Genomic DNA, 24,096 nt, shown 5'->3' with positions numbered 1-24,096 from the left:
ATGGGGGCAGAGGCTGCCCCAGTCCTGAGACAGAGATTCTTACCTGAGAAAGTTCAGGTGCCAGAGGAGGAGAAGAATGAAGTCCTCATTACTCGTCCATTCTGGTCCAGCAAGGCTGAGTACCTCCTGGTCCAGATGGGCTATACCATGAGGCCTTCCAGTCTCTGGAGTTTTTGCTACCTGTGGCTTCACAGTGGAGGTGGTAAGTCTGGGTACCAGGAGCCACGGATCCACAAGGGGCTAATAAGATGGAGGCCTGTCTAGACTTCAAACTCCCAAGGTCTCTGGGGCCTGTAGAGGATAAAGACTTGGTATCCTGAGCAGGATAGGAGTCAGATGCCTGAACGTGAAGGATCATGAGATGGGTAGAGGTATAGAATATCTGAACAGGAGGATGGTGGGGCTAGAAGCCTGGGTCAAGGGTGGAGGTGAAGACTAGATGTTTGGGTCTTCCAGGAATTAGAGACCAAAGAACTGGACGCCTGGAACTGTAAGGGTTGTGCAAACAGTTGACCCCTGATGAGATGCCCCTGATGGAGATCACTGACGGGGAACGAGTTTTTCTGTACCCGTGAAGAAGTCCAGATACCAAAAAGCCAGCTGGTTCTGAGAGCTCCTCCTTGAATCCCCTCCACAGGCATTTTTCTCATCATCTACATCTTCTTGCTGTTCTTGATTGGGATTCCTCTCCTCTTCCTGGAGATGGCAGCTGGTCAGAGGATGCGTCAGGGCAACATTGGTGTGTGGAAGGTCATCAGCCCCTGGATTGGTGGTATAGGGTATACAAGCTTAATGGTGAGGAGCCCTGGGCTGCCCAGGCCTACCCTTTACACCCCTTCCCCATCCTAACCCTCATCTTGGAATGGGTCCCAAGGCTGCACTTCCATGGGTCAGATCCCTTCAGTTCCCCAGTCCTCTGTCAAATCCCCTCCTTTTTCCTGACCCCTCCGTTCTTCCTCAGCCACCTCCTCCCTGGCCCCTAGGTGTGCTTCATCAATGCCTTGTTCTTGAATGTGATCATTGCCTGGATCCTCTTCTACTTGAGTCAGTCCTTCCAGTATCCCGTTCCATGGGAGAAATGTCCCTTACTGGAGAACGCCAGTGGCTTTGGTGAGGAGGAAGTAAAAGATGAGAAGCGGGGAAACAGAGAGGTAGGAGGAAAGTTGGAAGAGGAGAAAGGAGCAAGGAGTGATAAAGAAGAGGAAGATTGTGGAAGGAAGAAGAAATGGGGGGAAAGGGGAAAGGAAGAGGGGGAAGTGGGGGCGGATAAAGAAGAGGGGAGGGGTCATCCTGTCTAGCAGACATGTCCAGAGCCAGGTCCCCTCAGATCCTGAATGTGCACGGACGACACCCTCCCTGTACTTCTGGTACCGGATGACTCTGAAGGCCTCAGACAGGATTGAGGATAACGGGCCACCAGTGTTCAGTCTGTGCCTGCCTTTATTCATGTCCGTGTGTCTTCTTGGTGCTTTCATGCTTAATGGCCTCAAGTGGACTGGGAAGGTGAGCCACCCATTTTTTTGATATCTTGACGTTCTCAGATGCTTTGGCCCTCACCTAAATTTGTTACTCTTTGATTTGCTAATTTTTCACTCCCTCTAACTTTTTACTCCCAGTAGCCCCTGACCCCTGCTAGAAGCTGTCTTCTAACTCCTCCTTATTTCTGATTCAGAACTTTTGATCTTTGCTGATTTTTGGTTGACTCCCACTGGTACATGCTTTGTCCCACTCTCAATTCAGGTAATGTGTGTCTTGGTATCAACCAGCGGTCTCATAATGCTCTGTTTTGTCCTGCGGAGTATAATGCTAGAAGGGGCAGTATTTGGCCTTCACCATATGACAGTTGTCAAGGTAAGGTGTGTCTTCCTCATTCCCCTATCAGGCCTTGGAGGACATTTCCTGCCTATTCTTAGGGCATCCTTTCCCCATTATCTCTCTCTGTGTCCCCTCTCCCCCATTTTAACCCTTTTAAGATTCTCCTCTCCTTCTTTGACATCTTCCCCTAACACTTGTCTTCTCCCTTTTAGATATCAGCTATATACAACGTGAACGTATGGCGTGGAGCAGGGAACCAAGTCTTGTGTTCCTTGGGCCTCGGCTTTGGCTCCATTGTCTCCATAGCCTCGCACATTCAGTCATCCAGCAGCTGTCTCAGTGATGCCGTTATTGTGGCTCTGGCTAACCTGATCTCCATGTTGCTTGTCACACCTTTTATCTTCTCTATCTTGGGCTTCTGGGCCACACAGCTCACGCACCGCTGCAATGAGAAGTAAGCCCAACCTCTTAGCTGAGGATCCCAACTTCAGAGAACTACAAAACACAGAGAGCCTAACCTTAAAGTTGCTACAAAGACCCACATTCACACGTCTCAATCTCAGGTGCACTTGCAAGCCTCTACTTTTCCTTATAGTGGAAAACAGAGACAGTAGAATCCCTGTCATATATTATCCTTCTTAGAGCCCTTTTCTAGTCCTAGAAATCTTCAAACTCTGAGAATGCCAACTGTTCACCTCAGAGTACCTCCACAGAGATATGAAAGCATTCAAGGTTACTCTAGTCCCAGATCGCATCCAGAACCATAGTCATCTGTAGAACTCTCCACTTCTTGAATGCCTTCATTTTTTACTGTCAGCTCCTAAATTTAGGGATTTCTGTTGGTCTTTCATCAGTTAAGTTCAGTTCAGTCGCTCACTTGTGTCCAACTCTTTGTGACCCCATGGACTGCAGCACGCCAGGCCTCCCTGTCCATCACCAACTCCCGGAGTTTACCCAAACTCGTGTCTGTTGAGTCGGTGATGCCATCTAGCCATCTCATCTTCTGTCATCCCCTTCTCCTGCCCCCAATCCTTCCCAGCATCAGGGTCTTTTCCAATGAGTCAGCTCTTCGCATGAGGTGGCCAAAGTATTGGAGTTTCAGCTTCAACATCAGTCCTTCCAATGAACACCCAGTCTATCATACTTTAACCGTAAAAGGACTCTCAGAACTAGAGCCTTTATTTTTAAAATTCTTTTTATTCTTTAATTCATCCCCATTTTTAATACTTTAGCCATTAATTTCAAAAACACTCTTGAAACATTTAGAAAGTACTCCTTGTATAACATGAAGATTGGGCAGGTGAATCAGACCATAGACCTTGCCTTCACTGAGTTTTAAGGTTTGGAGGGAGAACGGGAGGGGAATTAGATACTTGATTATATGGTCTTAAACTCATGATAACCAGCAGCAGAAGTCATGGGGAGGACAAAATACAGAGGTATTCATTCTGCCTGAATTACTCAGAGAAGAATTCTCAGAGGAGGCAAACCTAAGCTGAATTTATTGCTGGTAATCCTAATCCATGCAAATGGCCACTGTTTTCCTTCTAGAAGGTTGGGCATATTCAGACACACACCTGCAAGAGTTCTCTAATGTATATGTTTAAGAATGGAATTGCTGGGTAGGGTTGGCACACCTATAGACTTAACATATGTTGTCTGATTTTCAACGTGGTCTATGATACGTGAGAATTAGTGTATTTGACTTTCTGCACAACACTCGATTGAACTTGGTCAAACTTTAAAATTTTGCCAGCCTGGTGGGAGTGTAATGGTATTTTTAATATTTTAAAAAACAGTTTATTGTATATTACATACATATAGAGGGACTTCTTTCATGTCTCAGATGGTAAAGAATCTGCCTGCAATGCAGGAGACCCAGGTTTGATCCCTGGGTTAGGAAGACCCCCTGGAGAAAGGAATGGCTCCCCACTCCATTCTTCTTGCCTGGAGAATTCCATGGACAGGGGAGCCTGGTGAGCTACAGTCCATGGGGTAGAAACATGCATAAAACAAAATGTGTAGTACCCATTGTAAGAACTAGAATGACCTTGGAAGCTCTTCATGTATCTCTAATTATATCTTTTTTCTTCCTTCCTAGAGGTACCCATTATCATGACTTTTATGATAATTAGTTCTTTGTTTTCTTTACATTTTCTAATATGTATGCTTATCTAAGCAATATAGTTTAATTTGAACATTTATACAAAGCAGTAGTTTAATGTATCCATTTATGTAGTCTAATTTGTTCATTTACATAAACATTTTCTTTGTATTCTTTTGTGTTTTACTTTTTAAATTCAACATGTGCTTGAAAGATTCATCTGTATTGTTGTATCTTCCTCTAGTCTGTGCTTTTTTAATGCTGTATAATATTCCAGTAAATGAACATACCACAGTTCATTTGCCCATTCTACTACTAGCGAATGTTTGTACAATCTTTCTAGTTTTTGGCTATTGAAACAATGTTTCTCTAAACATTATACATTTTCCTAAGTGCACTACATGTGTGCACATTTTTCAAGGGTATAAAAGTGAAATTGTTGGAGTGACCCCACTCCAGTGCTCTTGCCTGGAAAATCCTGTGGACGGAGGAGCCTGGTAGGCTGCAGTCCATGGGGTCGCTAAGAGTCAGGCACGACTAAGCGACTCCACTTTCGCTTCTCATGCATTGAGAGAAGGAAATGGCAACCCACTCCAGTGTTCTTGCCTGGAGAATCCAGGGACAGAGGAGCCTAGTGGGCTGCCGTCTATGGGGTCACACAGAGTCGGACACGACTGAAGCGACTTAGCAGCAGCAGCAGCAGCAGTTATCTATTGCTGTGAGACATATCACTCCAAAAGTAAGTGGCTGAAAACAGCAGTGGTTTGTTAATTCCTTCTGATCTGTGGGTTGACTGGAGAGTTCTTCTCCTGGGTGTGGATGGGTTAACTCACATGTCTGCATTCAGCTGGGCCCAGCTGGAGCAGCACTGCTCTGCTGTACATGGTGGTGGCTGGGCTCACTCTGCTTGCACGATTGGCAGGTCAGCAAAGCCTGTTCTCTTCCAGGAGGCCTCACCTTGTGGCTAGCCTGGGCTTCCTCATATGGCAGCTCACAGAGAATAAAGGTGGAATCAGAAAAATATCTTGAAGACTAAGCATGAGAATGCTCTCATTGTCACTGCTGTTACATTTTTTTGGTCAAAAGAATTCACAAAGACACCCCAGATTCCAGGAGTGGAAAAATAGACTTTGTCTCTTGATGGGAAGAGCTGCTAAATACCGTGACCATGTTTCTTCAATCTCCTGCATCTATCTTCTGCTTCACTAGATAATGCAAATTGCTTTCCACAGTGTTGATAGAAAACACACTGTCTCTGTGTCTGTCTCTCACACACACCCATTGCTTAATTCTGATACTAGAATATGGCTTTCCTGATGGCTCAGTGGTAAAGAATCTGCCTGCAGTGCAGGAGACACAGGAGTTGTGGGTTTGATCCCACAACTTCCTGGGTCAGGAAGATCCTCTGGAGGAGGAAATAGCAACCCACTCCAGTATTCTTGCCTGAGAAATCCCACGGACAGAGGAGCTTGGTGGGCTACAGTCCATAGGGTAGCAAAGAGTAGGACATGACTGAGCATGCATGCACGCACACACACTACACTGATTCTATGTTCCAGTGTTTGCTGAAAACTTGTCTTTATCCTGAATTTTATGGTCAAAATGCTGTGGTTCTTTCTCCTCAGTTTAGTGTGGTTATGTTATTCACTTGAAATACAGTTATGTTCATTTATTTCTGTTTATATGACATTTTAGCACCCCTAATTTTATTTTATTAAACATTAATATGGATTCCAAAGACAAAATTATACAAGAAGATACAGAGAAATGTCACTCTCCCAGATAATCATGATAGTGTGATCACTCACCTAGAGCCAGACATCCTGGAGTGTGAAGTCAAGTGGGCCTTAGGAAGCATCACTATGAACAAAGCTAGTGGAGGTGATGGAATTCCAGTTGAGCTGTTTCAAATCCTGAAAGACAATGCTGTGGAAGTGCTGCACTCAATATGCCAGCAAATTTGGAAAACTCAGCAGTGGCCACAGGACTGGAAAAGGTCAGTTTTCATTCCAGTCCCAAAGAAAGGCAATGCCAAAGAATGCTCAAACTCCCACACAATTGCACTCATCTCACATGCTAGTAAAGTAATGCTCAAAATTCTCCAGGCCAGGCTTCAACACTTCATGAATCTTGAACTTCCAGATGTTCAAGTTGGATTTAGAAAAGGCAGAGGAACCAGAGATCAAATTGCCAACATCCGCTGGATCATGGAAAAAGCAAGAGAGTTCCAGGAAAACATCTATTTCTGTTTTATTGACTATGTCAAAGCCTTTGACTGTGTGGATCACAACAAACTGTGGAAAATTCTGAAAGAGATGGGCATGCCAGACCACCTAACCTGCCTCTTGAGATACCTGTATGCAGGTCAGGAAGCAACAGTTAGAACTGGACATGGAACAACAGACTGGTTCCAAATAGGAAAAGGAGTACATTAAGGCTGTATATTGTCACCCTGCTTATTTAAGTTTATGCAGAGTACATCATGAGAAATGCTGGGCTGGAGGAAGCACAAGCTGGAATCAAGATTGCCGGGAGAAATATCAATAACCTCAGATATACGCAGATGACACCACCCTTATGGCAGAAAATGAAGAACTAAAGAGCCTCTTGATGAAAGTGAAAGAGGAGAGTGAAAAAGTTGGCTTAAAGCTCAACATTCAGAAAACTAAGATCATGCCATCCTGTCCCATCACTTCATGGGAAATAGATGGGGAAACTGTGGAAACTGTCAGACTTTATTTTTTTGGGCCCCAAAATCACTGCAGATGGTGATTGCAGCAATGAAATTAGAAGACGCTTACTCCTTGGAAGGAAAGTTATGACAAACCTAGACAGCATATTAAAAAGCAGAGACATTACTTTGCCAACAAACGTCCGTCTAGTCAAGGCTATGGTTTTTCCAGTGGTCATGTATGGATGTGAGAGTTGGACTGTGAAGAAGGCTGAGCACCGAAGAATTGATGCTTTTGAACTGTGGTGTTGGAGAAGACTCTTGAGAGTCCCTTGGACTGCAAAGAGATCCAACCAGTCCATCCTAAAGGAGATTATTCCTGGGTGTTCATGGGAGGGACTGATGTTGAAGCTGAAACTCCAATACTTTGGCCACCTGATGCGAAGAGCTGACTCATTGGAAAAGACCCTGATGCTGGGAAAGATTGAGGGCAGGAGGAGAAGGGGACGACAGAGGATGAGATTTTTGGATGGCATCACCGACTCGATTGACATGGGTTTGGGTGGACTCTGGGAGCTGATGATGGACAGGGAGGCTTGGCATGCTGCAGTTCATGGGGTTGCAAAGAGTCAGACACAACTGAGTGACTGAACTGAACTGAACTGACCATCACTTCAACCCAATTCCCATCCATCCTCTGAAGGAAACTCATTATTTTTTTACTTTATCCTTCTGGTATTTGTAAAAATAAGTAGAAAAACGTATATTTTCTTATTTCTTTCTTATACAGAAGATGGGATACTATATATGCTCTTGCTTTTCAGTTTTAAAGAATTTAAAAAGATATCCTAGAAATAACTCCCTTCACATTTGTTCCTTTCTTATTAATTTGCCTTAGGCCTAGTGGTATTGCCTGCCATTCTGTATATCTGCTGTTTTTCTATACTTTATAGAGTTCTCATTGCTGCTAGTAAGAGAGCCCTTATTATAGTTAATAATTGGACACCGTTGGGATTAAAATCATTTTCTCTTTGAAAGATTCCATTAAGATAATGAAAGTACATGTTACAAAATTGGAGGAATTTATATGTTCTGTAGACAGTTGATCTTTTGCACAATGCAAGTTTGAATTGCACAGGCCCACTTACTTATAGGTGGATTTTTTTCAATAGTACTACAGTACTACATGATCTGCGATTGGCTGAATCCATGGATACAGAACTGGATACTGAGGAATTGCAGATGTGGAGGTCTGACTATAAGTTAAAAGTGGACTTTCATCTGTGCAGAGGAATGGCTCTCCCAACATCCCATTTTTAAAAAATAGATAACTTTCAATGAGCTTTTTTTAGAAAAATTATTTTATTTTTGGCTGTGATACGTCTTTCTCTAGTTGTGGTGCAGGGGCTTAGTTGCCCTGCAGCATGTGGAATCTTCCCAGATCAGGGATCTAACCCATGTTCCCTACATTGGCAGATAGATTCTTAATCACTGGACCACCAGGGAAGTCTCTAACCCCCATTTGTTGAAGGATCAACTACATGTTATTTGGAATATGTAAAGAAATCTTTCAACTCAATGAGAAGGCAAACAACCCAAGAAAAATGTGCACTTAACTTTTTACAGTCTAATTAGAATTAATATTTTACGACTTCAAGTGGCTCAGAGGTTAAATCATCTGCCCACAATGTGGGAGACCTGGGTTCGATCCCTGGGTCGGGAAGATCCTCTGGAGAAGGAAATGGCAACCCACTCCAGTATTCTTGCCTGGAGAATCCCATGGACGGAGGAGCCTGGTGGGCTACAGTCCACGGGGTTGCAAAGAGTCGGACACGACTGAGCCACTTTCACTTCACTTTCACTTTAAGTGACATGTAAAACTATATCATCATCATAAGACCCTTTATCTTCCCCACTTTATTTTATGGTTGTCATATGTACCACATACACTGAAAATCCTATCAATGTTATAAATTTTACTTTCAACTGACATACGTATTCTCAAACTTAAGAGGATAAAAATATCCTGCTATATTTACCTGGATATCATTTTCGTGGCACTTCCTTAGTTTCTGAAGTTTGAATTTTTCCTCCAGTGTTATTTCCATTCCATCTGAAAAACTTTTAGCATTTCTTTAATATTAAAGATATGTTGGCCATGAATTTTTTGAGATTCCTTCATCTAATAATGCCTTTATTTTACACTTATTTCTTGGAGGAATTGTGTGTTGACAATCCTTCTCTTTCAATACCTAAAAAATATACTATTTCTTTCTGGTCTCCATTTCTGATGAGAAACACAGTCACTCAAATTGTTGTTCCCCTGTATACAATGTGTTATTTTTCTTTGGCAGCTTTCAGAGTAAAAACAATTTTTAAAAATTGAAGTAGAGATACAGTGTTGCTAGTTTCAGGTATATAGCAAACTGAATACACAAATCCACATATTCCAGATTTTTTAATGTTTAGTTTTCATTTGTTTGATTTTGATGTGTCTGAGTATAGGTTTTTCAGGTTTATCAACTCCTGTTTAAGTTTCATTGAGATTCTTGAATCTAAAGTTTTTATGACTTTGACCAAATGCCAAAGTTTCAGGGAACTTTTTCAGCCAGGCCACTGACTATTTCTTCTGTCATCTCCATTCTGTTATTTAGCCACTGCCGGGGTCCTGCCCCGGTGGATCCAGGGAATTCGAAGCAGGGACGGCGTTGGCGTGAGAAAAACTTACTTGTTTATTAATATAAGATTAGATTAAGAAACAATAGTGTAGCAGGAAAATTAAGTAGAGAAAGAGGGCCGAATAACTTGGATTATGTGGAAGACCGATAAAGTTCCAGACAAGGAACTTGCACCATCCACGTTAGGCCACCGGCGTCCGTTTGAATATCGGAGAGTGCCCCGCCTTGGGCTCTCTCTCTCGCGATCTTAGAAGCCAGGACAAATAAGTAGACATGATGAGCCTCCCTGCTCCAGATGGGAATTCAGCCGGAAAAAGAAAAGAACAATATGGGGAAGCCCAGCATTGGTGCAAGACTCCAAAAACTACTTTTCAAAATCAGCTTATATACCCCAAGTTGTACATAAAGAAATAGAGTTATGCAGGGGCAGCAGTCCTGACCCTCATTGAGACAAGGCTTTCTTTTTGCATACCCTCCTGTATACAAAAGGTCTCAGGTGGTTTACATTATCTTCTGGCCAAGAGGCTTGTTAACATTTTTATGGCTCTCTTCCTGGATAATTGTCCAGAAAACTCCTTTTCCCAGAAGTGTTTTTTCTTTACTCTGCAATGCCTCAAAGTACAAAAAAGTTACATTCCTACAGAACAAAGGTGCAGTGGGTTATAACAAAGAAAGTACTTAAAGATCTAGTGTTGCTAATACCAGGTCTACTACCTGTTTTTCTATATACCAACTATACCTAAAAATAAAAGATCTGAAAATTTGGCAGCAAGTATTGGCTCAACAAATGAAACCTTTAATGAGTCCTATTCTAATGACTTTGACTCCTCAGAAGCCCCAACATTCCTAGGATGTTTTAAGCTTCCTGTGCCTCCCGCAGTCGGGAGGCCTTAAACAATCACATGCGCAGCTGTACGAGTCCTGCAGGCAGGCTAGAAAGCCATCAGAGGGGTTTTTGGATTGAAACACTCGTATTATGCCCAGGAGATTTATTATCTAAAAGCTCTAATTTTTTCCAGAAAAAGGTGGTGGGGGGACAGTCCCCTGTTAATGACAGAAGAGTAGGTGGAAAGCATAACATAGTAAAGCAGGCAGATTCTGGTCTTGGGGGTGGATGCTCAGGAATTTCCAGGGGGAATCCCTGAAGCCGAACACGTCCTTGTGTTTTGTCAGGCTTCCTTCCGCATGACCTTGTCACGGGTGGGAGTCCTCACGCTGGCTCCCGACAAGCCACTCAAGTGAATTTTCTGTTATTGTATTTTTCAGTTATAAAATTTTCCACTTGGTATTTTTCTTGTATCTTTTGTCTGCTGATAGTTTGTGTTTCTACTTGTTTCAAGAGTGTTTGCTCTGACTTCTCAGAGTATGATTATAATAATTGCTTTAAAGTCTGATAGTTAAAACTTCTGTGTCATTTTGGGGTTGTTATGTGTTGATTATCTTTTTCCTTGTGGCATATTGAGATTTTCCTGATTCTTTATACATTAAGTAATTTTGTGTTGTATATATTTATTTTGAACATATATGAGACTGTATTCATTTTCTTTGGATAATGTTTTTTTTTTTTTTTTCTTTTACAGTTTTATGAGACAACTGCCCTGGTTAGATTTATGTTGTAAGTTTCTTCCCATCTTCTGTGGGCTGTGGACCCAATGTCAGTTCAGTTTTTAATTTCAGTGCTGTTTGGATCCATTTAGTTGTGTGCCACTAATAGTTTGGAAGCTGGGCAGTGATATACCTTATTTTCTAGTTGTCCAAGTCTTTGGAATGCTGTTCAGGGTCAGATATAACCCTGTGCTACCAAGAATTTCATATAACACTTTATGGGATCACCTTCTTCAGCTCCTCCTTACCTGAAGTCTCCCCAACACTTTCCAGTTCTTAAGCCCCACTACTTGACTTTCTGCCTGGAAAACTAGAGCTTTAGTTTCCCTGTTCTGCGACTCATTTCATCAACTCCATCTGCCTCCCGGGCTACACATTGAGACAATAGAAAGAATATTTAAAGTAACAGGGATTTTCCTCCGTTATCCGTGTACTTGGAACCACAGTTTATTTGGTCAGAGGATGGATTTCCATCTCAGATGTATAGGTACTTGCCCAGCCACCTCTGTCGCTGCAGGATTGTCTGACATGTTTGATAAAACAGAAAAGAGCAAGAAAAATCAGGGGATTTCTCTTGTTCTCTCTGAAATTTGAGGCCTCTTTTCCTTGGGCCAGAAATATTGGACTTTTTCTCTTGGAATTCTTTTTGTCCATACTCGATAGACAGTTCTTGGTTTCAGGCTACTTTTGAGTCCAGGTCAGGAGATGCTATCGGGAAAAATTGTAAATTCACTGCTAATACAGTGGTACTTTGAATTTGGCTTTCCTTCTCCGAGCTGCCTGTTGCTACCATTTACTTTTCAGAGTCCTTTCATGTACAGGACTTTCAATTGCATCAAATAAAAGTAGGGTAGAATGTACATCTGAACTCTGTTATTTCTGATGAGAAGGCATTCAAAAAATATTCATCCTACTTGGAATTGGCTAAGCTTTGTAACTTTGTAAATGTGTTTTTCACCAACTTTGAGAACTCAACCGTCATTCTCTCTTTAAATATTTTTTTTGCCTTATTCCCTCCTCTCCTTTTCGAACTCTAAATTACGTGTATGTATATTAAACTCTCTGTTACCGTCCTGTAAGCCCCCAAGGCTCTGTTCACTATGTTCTAAAATATGATTTCCTCTGTTCCTCAGGTTGTATAATACTATTGATCTATATTTAAGTTCACCAACTTACCTCTGATTCAGTCCATCCTAGTACTTACTTATCTTATAACTGGAAGTTTGTACTTTTTGACTATCTTCATCCAGTTCCTCCACCCCCCTGCCCTGATGCATCTGGTAACCACACGTCTGATCTCTTTTTCTATGAGTTTCTTTGTTTTTGACGTATAATTGACCTACAACACTGTGTTCTTTCTTGGCACATAAAACAGTAATTCACTATTTCTCTACATTTCAAAATGTAAGTCTAGATGTCATCTGTCACCATACAGAGATATTACATAAATATTGGCAATATTCTCCACATGGTACAGTTTATACCTATGACTCATTTATTTCTTAACTCACCAATTTCTCTCCTCCCTTAACACCTCCCTTCTAGCAACCATCTGTTTATTCTCTGTAACTATGATTGTGTCTATGACTCTGTTTCTGTTAGGTATGTGCATTCATTTGTTTTTTAGATTCCATGTATGAGTGATCTCATACAACATGTGACTTTCTCTATATGATTTAGTTCACTTAGCATAATATCCTCTAGATCCATTTGTATTGTTGCAAATGGCAAGATTTCCTTCTTTTTTGTGACTGAGTAAATATTTCATTTTATATATATATATATGTAGTTGGGTTGTTCAATCACTCAGTTGTGTCCGACTCTTTGCGACCCTGTGGACTATAGACTGCCAGGCTTTTCTGTCCATGGGATTATCCCTGCTAGAATACTGGAGTAGGTTGCCATTTCCTCCTGCAGGGGATCTTCCAGACCCAGGCATTGAACCTGTGTCTCTTACATCTCCTGCGTTGGCAGGCAGGTTTTTTTTTTAACCACTAGCACCACCTGGGAAGCTTGGTGTGTGTGTACATATATATATATATATATATATCTTCTTTATCATCAATTAAATTTTTTTTATTTTATATTGGAGCATACTTGATTAACAATGTTGTGTTAGTTTCGAGTGTACAGCAAAGTGATTCAGTTTTACCTATTATCCATTCATCTATTATGGACATTTAGGTTGAGTTCATATCTTGGCTATTGTAAGTAATAATGAACATGGGGCGCATATATCTTTTCAAATTAGTGTTTTCATTTTCTTGGGAAAATACCCAGGAGTAGAATTGCTGGATCATATGGTAGTTCTATTTTAATTTATTGAGGAATTTCAATGCTCTTTTCCAGAGTGGCTGTAGCAGTTTACATTCCACCAACAATGTATAAGGGTTCCCTTTTCTCCACTTCCTCAGCACACTTTTTATTGTTTTTTGATAATAGCTGTTCTGACAGGTATTGGGTGGTATCTTGCTGCAGTCTTGATTTGCATTTCTCTGATAATTAGTGATCTTGAGCATCTTCTCATGAGCCTGTTGTCCATCTGTATGTCTTCTCTGGAAAAATGTCTACTCAGTCCTCTGCCCATTTTCTAATTGGATTGTTTTTAAGTTGAGTTGTATGTGCTCTCTGTATATTTTGGATTTTAGCCCCCTGCTGGTATATCATTTGCAAATATCTTTTCCCATACAATAGGTGACCTTTTTTTGTTTTATTAATAGTTTCCTTCACTGTGCATAAGCTTTTTAGTTTAATTTGGTCCCATTTGTTTATTTTTGCTTTTGTTTCTGTTACCTGAGAAAATATATTGTTAAGACTGATGTGAAAAAGTGTACTAAGTTTTCTTCTAGCGATTTCAGGTGTTATGTTTACGTCTTGAATCCATTTTTAGTTTATTTTTGTATGTGGTGTGAAAAAGTCGTTCAGTTTGATTCTTTTGCTTGTAACTACCCAGTTTTCCCAACACCATTTATTGAAGAGGTTGTCTTTTCCCCATTGCATATTCTTGCCTCTTTTTTCACTGGTTTTGGATTGTGGTGTCTTAATTTTCATTTATCTCCTGGTGTTTTTACATTTCCTCTTTGATTTTTTTCAGTGACCCATCGGTTGTTTAGTAGCATATTGTGTAACCTTCATGTGTCTGTGTTTTTTTTTTTTTTTTTATTTCTGCAGTTTTTTCCTTGTGGTTGATTTTTAGTCACATTGTGTTTGGTCATAAAAGATTCCAGTATGGAATCTCTGGTGGGTGGTGTTGAATCCTGGGCCCTCTAGTGGTTAGGACTGGGTCTCCATCAAGCTACCTGGTTGGCCTAAGGCATCCCAGGACTGGTGCCAACTGACTGGTGGGTAGATCTGGGTCCTTGGGACTTGGGACTAATAAGCTAGAGGTACATTTCCAAAACGGCACTTGCCAGCTGCACTGTCCTCGTGGTAGAATGAGTTCCCCGAAATGGCTACTGCCAGTGTCTTTGTCCTCAGGATGAGTCCCAGTTGTCTTCTTCCTCTCTGGGAGGCTCTCCAAGATCAGCAAGTGAGTCTCACTCAAGCTTTTTTCAAATTACTGCTTCTGCCCTGAGTCCTGGAGTGTATGAGATTTTGTGTGCACCCTTTAACAGTAGAATCTCTATCTCTCATAGCCCTGACTCTCCTGAAAATAAGCCCCACTGACCTTCAAAGCCAAAGATTCTGGGGGCTCATCTTCCCAGTGCAGAACCTAGGGGATGGAGAGCCCCATGAGGGGCTTGTACCCCTTGCTCCCTGGGGAGAACCTCTACAATTGTAATTATCCTCGCACTTGTGAGTCACCTGCCCCGGGGCCTTGCTTATGCCTTGCCTCTGCTCCTCCTACCCATCTTGTTGTATTTCCTTCTTTATATCTTTAGTTGTAGAAGATTTTTTTCTACTAATCTTCTTGTCGTTCATATCAATAATTGCCTTGTAAATAATTTTAGTTTTGGTGTGCCTGTGGGAGGAGGTGAGCTCAGGGTGTTTCTACTCCACCCTCTTGGCCACTTCCCCCATGTAAGTTTTAGAAATAGTTTGTCAATTTTTTCTTTTTTTATAAAAAGAGTTATGCTCTGCTGTTGAGATTGCACTGAATCTATGGATCATTTTGGGAAGAATGAATAATTAACAAAATTTTGTCTTCTTATTTAAGAACATGATATATCCCTACATGTTCTTTAATTTCTTTCAGTAGTAGTCTGTAAATTTCAATATATGGCATGTCTTATAATATTTTGTAAGGTTTTTCTGTAATTTGTGTTTTATGTTCTATTGTAAATAATATTCTGAAATTTTAATCATTTAATTGTTCACTGCTTAGTATATTGGAATATAACTAATTTGTGGTTATTGGCCTTGGTAAATTCACTTATTTTTGTAGCTTTAGGTTTTTCTACATATACAGTCACATATCTGCGTATGAAGACTTTCACTTCTTCCTTTCTAATCTTTAACAAAATTATTTTACCTGCTTTATTTCACTGACTGGAATCTCCAGTAGAAGATAGAAAAAGTGAGAATGGATATTCACGCATTTTGCCATTTTCAGGGGAAAGCAGTGAACCACTAGTATGTACCATATTATTTGCAGGATTTCCTCCCCAGATGTCTTTAATTAGGTTAAGCAAGTTCCCTTATATTCCTTATTTTGTGCAATTTTTTACATAAATGAATGCTGGAATTTTGTTAGACAGTTACTCTATAACTACTGAGTTGATTGTTTATTTCTTCTATATTTTTAGTGTGATCCATTATATTGGTTGATTTTTGAATGTTTAAACATTCTTGCATTCCTGAAATAAACTCCGCTTGATCATGATGTATTATGTTTTTATCTGTTGCCGGATTAAGTCTGTTGACTTTTGTTAAGGATGTTGAATCTAGGTTGATGAGCGATAGCAGTATTTTATTTTCTTCTGGTGTCCTTGCATGGTTTTATTATCAAGGTAATACTGGCTTCAGAAAACAACCTGGGTTCCTCCTCCTTCCCTGGTTCCCAAAAGAATCTTCGTAATATTATTATTTCTGACTCAAATTATTTGACAGAATATGCCAGTGAGCCATCTGGGCCTAGAGTTTTCTTCGTGGGAAGGTTCTTAATTATACTTCAATTTATCTAGTATATTGTGGGGCTCTTTTTGTTTCATCAGGTGTTATTTTTTTTTTAACTAATTTTAAAAATTTATTTATTTTTATTTTTGGCTATGACAGGCTTTTGTTGCTGTATGGGCTTTTCTCTAGTTGTGGCACGCGGGTGCTGCTCCCTATTTGTAGTGCGTGGGCTTCTCATTTTGGTGGCTCCTCTTGTTGTGGAGCACAGGCTCTGGAGCACAAGCTCAGGAGTGGCGGCACACGGGCTTAGTTGTTCTGTGGCATGTGGGATCGTCCCACATCAGAGCTTGAAACTGTCCCCAGCATTGGCAGGTGGATTCCTATCTTCTGTACCACCAGGGAAGTCTCCCCTGGTTCTTTTTTCTGTCTTCCATTTCTCTACTTGTTAGGTTCATATTTTTAAAAAATACTTTAACATTTTTTTTAATAGATATTTTAATATCCCTGACTGTTAAGTCCTTCATCTGTCATTTATTGCTCTATTTTATGACTGTTTTATTTACTGGTTTTTATACTGATCAAGGTCACATTTTTCTCTTTCTTCATTTGTTTACTAATTTTTGACTGGAAGTTGGACTTTGTGAATTTTATATTTTTGGGTGTCTGACTTTTTGTTGTCTTCCTTGAATGAGTATTGATTGAGCTTTGTTCTAGCAAGTAATGATACTTGTGATTCAGTTTGATACTTTTGAGGCTTGATTTTAAGCCTCAATAGGGTGGGTCTAGAGCCCTCTTTTCTCCAAGAGTCCTTCAGTCCCATTTGGAAGGCATGGCCCTCCTGGACTCTCTGCTGAATACTCCATTCAGATTGGATGTTTTCCAGTTATTCTTTCTACAGGAGATCAGCCCTGGGTGTTCTTTGGAAAGAATGATGCTAAAGCTGAAACTCCAGTACTTTGGCCACCTCATGCGAAGAGTTGACTCATTGGAAAAGACTCTGATGCTGGGAGGGATTGGGAGCAGGAGGAAAGGGGGACGACAGAGGATGAGATGTCTGGATGGCATCACCGACTCGATGGACATGAGTTTCAGTGAACTCCGGGAGTTGGTGATGGACAGGGAGGCCTGGCGTGCTGCAATTCATGGGGTCGCAAAGAGTCGGACACGACTGAGCGACTGAACTGAACTGAACTGAACTGAGTTGTTCTTTATATATAGCCTTGTGGATTTTCATCCTGTATGTGTGACTCTTAAAATTCAGCACACACTCAACAGACTGGATGCAAATTTCTGGAACTCTTTTTCTTCATAACTACATTTCCTCCAGAATTCTTTCTTGGAACTTCAACATCTTTGGCCTCCCTGAACTCCTTCTTTGTCTCCCCAACTCAGTGAGACTGCCATGGTTTACTTGTGATCTTTTCTGCTCTGCAGATTAGAATGTGCTTTCAGGCAGAAAACCAGGATAATTACATGGTGCACCTCATTTGTTTTCCTTCTCTCAGGGATCACGGAGAAGGCAATGGTACCCCACTCCAGTACTCTTGCCTGGAAAACCCCATGGATGGAGGAGCCTGGTAGGCTCCAGTCCATGGGGTCGCAAAGAGTCGGACACGACTGAGTGACTTCACTTTCGCTTTTCACTTTCATGTATTGGAGAAGGAAATGGCAACCCACTCCAATGTTCTTGCCTGGAGAATCCCAGGGACGGGGGAGCCTGGTGGGCTGCTGTCTCTGGGGTCGCACAGAGTCGGACATGACTGAAGCAACTTAGCAGCAGCAGCAGCAGCAGCAGGGATCACAGTTCTGTACTGCCTGTTCAGTTCAGTTCAGTCGCTCAGTCGTGTCCGACTCTTTGCGACCCCATGAATCGCAGCACGCCAGGCCTCCCTGTCCATCACCATCTCCCGGAGTTCACTCAGACTCACGTCCATCAAGTCGGTGATGCCATCCAGACATCTCATCCTCTGTCAGCCCCTTTTCCATCCCCTTTTCCTCCTGCCCCCAATCCCTCCCAGCATCAGAGTCTTTTCCAAAGAGTCAACTCTTCGCATGAGGTGGCCAAAGTACTGGAGTTTCAGCTTCAGCATCATTCCCTCCAAAGAAATCCCAGGGTTGATCTCCTTCAGAATGGACTGCTTGGATCTCCTTGCAGTCCAAAGGACTCTCAAGAGTCTTCTCCAACCCCACAGTTCAAAAGCATCAATTCTTCGGTGCTCAGCCTTCTTCACAGTCCAACTCTCACATCCATACATGACCACTGGAAAAACCATAGCCTTGACTAGATGGACCTTTGTTGGCAAAGTAATGTCTCTGCTTTTGAATATACTATCTAGGTTGGTCATAACTTTCCTTCCAAGGAGTAAGCGTCTTTTAATTTCATGGCTTAATTGTATTATAATTTTTTGTAATTCTAATATTTGTAGTAACTTTGGGGATATTTTTATTGTATTATTTCTCATGATGTCTTGTTTTTATGTGTGTGGTTCTCTCCATGTCTTATTTATTTGACTGTTATTTGTAAGAATTCTTTAAGGCCTAAGAAGAGGGTATATTCATCTAGATAGGACTTTTGCTTTTATTTGATACATAGGGACATTAGAAAGACTCTAACTTTAGCTTTTGTGACAACCAGGCTCAAATATTTGGGCTCCAAGTTTAAGCTAGGGTTGGCTGTGGTTATGACATTCAGGAACCTTAAAAATTTGCCCTTGTTTTGTCCTTTTCTGAAGCAGCCTTCCTTGTGTTCCCTGTGGTGTGGAACAGTTGGGTGCAAGCTTCTAGTTCATTTTTTATTATTGAAGGTGCAACCCTTTGAAATGCCAGATTTAGGGGAAGACCTTCTGTTCTTATCCTTACTTTGGGCATGCTCTGGTGCTTTTACATCAAACTGCCTGGAAACTCCAGGTATAGTTTGATGTATGTGACGTACCCTTCAAGGCAAAATTGCTTTGCAAGTCTTCTTCCCCCACTGCTTTTGTTTGTACTCTGATTTTTGTCCAATACTGTAATTCCTTATTATCTTATCAATATTTTTATTTTTCAAGATTTAAAAATATCTTTGAGTCTTTTAAATTATTTCCAGTGAGAAGTTTGGTCCAAATATTTAACTTGCCTATTACCAGAAGAGCATATAGTATTTTATTTTCTAAAATGTGATTAGAAATGCTGCTTTGTTGTTGCTGTTCAGGCACTAAGTCATGTCTGACTCTTTGCGACTTCATGGACTACAGCATGCCAGGCTTCCCTGTCCTGCACCATCTTTCAGAGTTTGCTCAAACTCATGTCTACTGAGTCAGTGATGCCATCCAACCATCTCATCCTCTGTCCTACCCTTCTCCTCTTGCCTTCATCTTTCCCAGTATCAGGGTCTTTTCCAGCGAGTCGGCTCTTCATATCAGGTGGCCCAAGTATTGAAGCTTCAGCTTCAGCATCAGTCCTTCCCGTGAATATTCAGGGTTGATTTCCTGTAAGATTGACTGGTTGGATCTCTGCCACTTGCATTTTGCTATTATCAGCAAACCTTCCATTGAAGTTACTATAGAGCAATGAGCTGAAGTTTTAAGGATTTATAGGAATTAGCCCAAGTGAAGAATGATGGTGGGAGTGGGGTTGGTCTTGAGCATGAGAGAGCATGGCATGCCCTGGAACTGTAAGAAGTTAAGTGTGAGCAGAGCAGATCTGCAGAAGGTCATGGGGTAAGATAAAAGTTAGAGAGCAGGACCCAGATCAAAAAGTGCAAGAAGTTTCTCACAGCATAGTACAATTTCATGGGACTGTTATGCATATGGTACACTTAAGTAAATGCTCCCTGACATTCAGTTATACAAAGCTTAGAAGGTTGACTTTCACCTGCTAGTCTAAGAAAGAGGTAGGGCGTGAATAAGAGGTAGGGAGTGAATAAGAGACCCCATCATTAGAGCAGGGACTCAGAGTTTCCAAGAACTCTGTAAGACTCAAGAAGACTATAGGAAAGGCTTCTCCTGCCCCATCCCCTCAGGGTCATAAATTATCCAGGCTCATAAAAATTGATGACTTTGAAGGTGGGTGGCTTCTAGATTTAACCCCAGGCTCTACCTTACCCTGGAGAAGGCTCTACCTTACCCTGGAGAAGGAAATGGCAACCCACTCCAGTGTTCTTGCCTGGAGAACCCCAGGGACTGGGGAGCCTGGTGGGCTGCCGTCTCTGGGGTCGCACAGAGTCAGACACGACTGAAGCGACTTAGCAGCAGCAGCTACCTTACCCAGATCAGTAACATGATGTCCTTTCTTATCTGGAAGGTAAGGGGAAAGCAGATCATTTTCTAAGGAGCAAAATGATTCTGTGTAATTCAACTCCTTATCCTCAGGAATACTGAAACACTTTTGAAGCTGGTAAACATGGGGATACTGCCTCCTGAGGCCCAGCCACCTCAAAATCTGATTGGTAACCCAACCTCTATCTTCACCTCCTGGTTCAACAGCCTCTCCAACCCCATCAAGAAGGAGGTCCTCAGCCATGTGGCTGAGTGCAACTTAGAGGAGCAGTTTTTGAAGGTCAGTAAAAATAGGTGAATGAGTCCTAGAGTTCCTTCAAAACCTTTTGTAAAACAGAAATTTCAGCTTTTATTGGCACCAGAAAAAAAAATCCCAGAAGCACCAGGATAAGCTGCAACCTTGGTAATGCAAAGAACTACAGTTTGCAGAATGCCCTTCTATGAGTAATACTAGGTGGACTGGTTTTCCATGTCAGAGGGTCAGCTTGGAAATCTGGTTTTCTCAGTGATGCAGGGGTTTTAAGAAAATTTTCAGGAAAGATAGAATATATCTCTGTACTTTTTGTTGTTTTTGTTAAATTCAAGGACACTTTAACTCCTCTCCTTTCTCCCCTTCACAGATTAAGGGGAGCACAAACTTTGCTTTCCTGGCCTTCGTTGAAGCCATGTCTTTTATTCCTGGGTCTGTCTTCTGGTCCTTCCTGTTCTTCGTAATGTTGCTGAACCTGGAGATGTCCACCATGATAGGGATTGTGGAGAGCATCATTACCTCTCTCCAGGACATCTTTATTTCTGTCCAGAAATATACAAAGCTGTTTACAGGTACTCTGACCTACATGTGTATACCCATCAATGACCCTGACTTCATTCAGATTGTTATACGGCCCTAGTCTATCACCTCTGCTTAGCCCTTGTTACCCAGCCAAACCTCTGACCTTGATCTAAATCCAATGTTCCCTCCAGTGGTTGTCTTAATGCTCATGTTCCTGTGTGGCCTCTTCTTCATTCGACCGTCAGGCAGCTACTACATCAGACTGCTATCTGACTACTGGACAATCCTCCCTATAATCATCGTCATCATATTTGAAAACTTGGCTGTGAAATGGTCCAGAGAGGCCAACAGGTGATAGCTTGGGTCTATAGGGAAGGTTGATCCCTTTCTTGTTGCCTCTATTTTCACTTGACAAGAGTGACATAGGGACCCTTAACTTCAGGGAACTCCAAGGCCCTCTGAAAAACCTTTTTATTCATTCATTCATTTAACATATTTCTGGGGTGCTTAATATGTTCTGGGAACTGTTTCAGTAATCAAGGACAGAGCATTGAGTAAAACAAGCATTGAGTAAAACTCCCTGTCCCCAGGGAGTTTACATTCTAGTGGTAGAGATTCATAATAATAACCAAATGAACAAATACAAATGGCAAGAGGTGATAACTGACAGAAAAATCAAAAAGTGAGGTAAGATGATCAAGAGTGGGAGTATGTGCTATCAATAACTTTGATAGGATCACAGGGAAGGCCTCTCTGGTAAGGTGACATTTGAGCAGACTCCTGAATGAAATGAGAGAAGGAACCATGAAAGGATTTTGAGAGAGCATTCCACGTAGAGAAAACAGTAAGTACCAAAGCAAGAGGAAGCATCATTCCTGAAGTTTTTGAGCAACAAGGAAATCAAGAGATTAGAATGTTATGAGCTGATGCCAAAGAGGTAATGGGAGATGATGTAGGCCTTTGTAGCTAAGGCAGGACTTAGTTTTTTATGTAGAATGAGAGAGGAGGCATGGAAGGGTTTTGAGAAGGGGATTGACATTATCAGGTTTGTTTTTTCAAAAAGATACCTATGATTGATGGTTGTATGATGAGTAGACTATGAGGAATCAAGAGTGAAGCAAGGAGAGCAGTTAGGAGCTATTGTAATATTCCAAATGGGAGTTAATGAATGGCTTGGGCTAAGGTGGGAGAGGTGTAGGTTGAGAGATGTGGTCTAATTCTGCAAGGAAAAGCTACTAAGGAAGAGGGAACAGGATAATCAGGAACATTAAGCATAACTGTGGAAGAAAGAGTGGGAAAATCCAAATAAAATACAAGGAATACAAACAACTCCCAGGCCCAATTTTTAAACAGGCAGATTTGTAGTCATCCACATGGTATAATTTAAGGGTAGAAGTTTCAGGTGGCAGCGTTTTCAGCTGACAGTGGTTCTTGGAGTCAGTTTACTCACTCATTCACTCACTCACATGTATCTTGAGTCTTTCTTTGTGTCAAGAAAGTCTTGTGGTGCTGGGGTACAAATGAATGGAATAAGCTCCTCTCAGAGTGCAGAGTCCAAGGAGAAAGACATGTATGAGCAGACAATCCCAGTACACGAAGGAAAGCCTATAGTAGAGGTAGCCTGGGACATTTAGGGGCATCTGGAGAGTTGGGGAAAGCATCCTAGGTACAGGATGGTTGAGCTTAGTCTGGACAGATGAATATGCGGACAAAGAGGGAGAGAGAAGGGCACTCTGGACCAAAGGACTCCATTTGTGTATTCACTGAGATTGAGAACATGCAGTAAAGGACGATGAATATATTGGCTGGAAGAAGCTAAGAAAAGCTTGCGACCCCATAGACTGCAGCCTACCAGGCTCCTCTGTCCATGGCATTTTCCAGGCAATAGTACTGGAGTGGATTGCCATTTCCTTCTCCAGGGAAGAAAAGCTGAAGGAGGGTCAAATGTTACTCTTTTAGAGTCTGTGGTGTTCACTATGGATGAATACCCAGCAACTAGGAGAATCCCTGGTGTGTCATAGACACTCTCATATTCACAGAATGAATGAAAGGGACTTGGCCTTTATCCTGAGGGCATTGATATCCATGAAATGTTTTTGAGCAGTAGAGGAATATTTGAAATTTTTTCTTGAGTAGGGATAGAAGATTGAGAAGAAGATAGAGGATGAGGCTTGAGCTGAGGCAGGGGCTAAGGTCTGGCTGATCTTGTCCTCCAAGACTGGGTAAGGTCCAGCTGGGCCTTCTACAGTCTTGTGGCCCTTCCTCCCAGTTTCTTTGCAGACACGGCTAACCTGTGGGGCCATCCTATGTACTCCATCATTTGTTGGCTGTGGTCCTGTCTAATTCCAGTTGTGCTGCTAACCCTGTCTGCGACCACTGTATTTCAACTATCTCTGAAGAATGTCACGTATCTGGCCTGGGACTCAAGCACTGTAAGTCGCCCTCCTCAGACCCCTGACCTTCATAGGGAGTGGGGGGCTAGAATTTTCAATCCACTCTTGGTCTAAAGACTATCATCTCATTCTCCGATTCCCTAAAAACTCTTAGTCCTCTGTCCTGGTTCTCCTCTGACCCTCCCCTTCCCCAGTCCTTCCTCTTCTGGGAACTTCTACGTTCTGAACCCCTTTCCCATCTCTCCACAGTCAAAAGAAATGGTTCGACAATACCCATCATGGGGGCTGTTCATATTGTTCAGCTTTTTACTCATTGTCATCCTTCCCATCCCTATATACTTTGTATATTGCTTCACTCATGGGATTCCCTTCAACTCCACCAGCTGGGACAAGCCTATGATATCCTCCAAGTCCTTACCCCTAAGTTTCCAACTGACACCCATTAAAGAGGTTGAAAACGAAGAAATCCTCCAAGGTGATAGTGAAATTGCTGATCAACCTGTGGTGTGACTTCCTAACTATTTATTTGGCCTGACATCATATATCCCTCAAAACAGCTTTTAATAGGCAAGTCAATATCAAATTGCAACTGTTGATGTCTCTAGACCCAGAGCTGCTTTTATTCCCAAGGATAGGGACATTTTTGGGTGGGCTGTGGGAGCTCATGGAGCCTGGCTTTGCAGTTCGTCTCCTAGACCACATCTTCCCTGGTTACTACTTTCACTGTGTTTTCCCCATCCCTTCCTC

At 41.8% G+C, this 24,096-nt stretch overlaps 1 protein-coding gene across 1 annotated transcript; it reads left to right on the top strand.

The window, feature by feature from the left end:
• On the top strand, window positions 1-23,859 carry SLC6A16 (solute carrier family 6 member 16). Its single transcript, XM_052656824.1, has 11 exons — window positions 1-202; window positions 638-795; window positions 984-1,110; window positions 1,328-1,503; window positions 1,741-1,851; window positions 2,028-2,269; window positions 20,278-20,464; window positions 20,805-21,006; window positions 21,148-21,307; window positions 23,226-23,388; window positions 23,599-23,859. The coding sequence occupies exons 1-11, from the start codon at window positions 1-3 to the stop codon at window positions 23,857-23,859; spliced, it is 1,989 nt and encodes a 662-aa protein (XP_052512784.1).
• The last annotated feature ends 237 nt before the right edge of the window (window positions 23,860-24,096 follow it).

Source organism: Budorcas taxicolor, chromosome 18 (genome assembly GCF_023091745.1).
Source record: "Budorcas taxicolor isolate Tak-1 chromosome 18, Takin1.1, whole genome shotgun sequence".
Taxonomy (NCBI): Eukaryota; Metazoa; Chordata; class Mammalia; order Artiodactyla; family Bovidae; genus Budorcas; species Budorcas taxicolor.
Note: the sequence above shows the minus strand (reverse complement) of the source record. Positions and strands in the feature narration are given on the sequence as shown.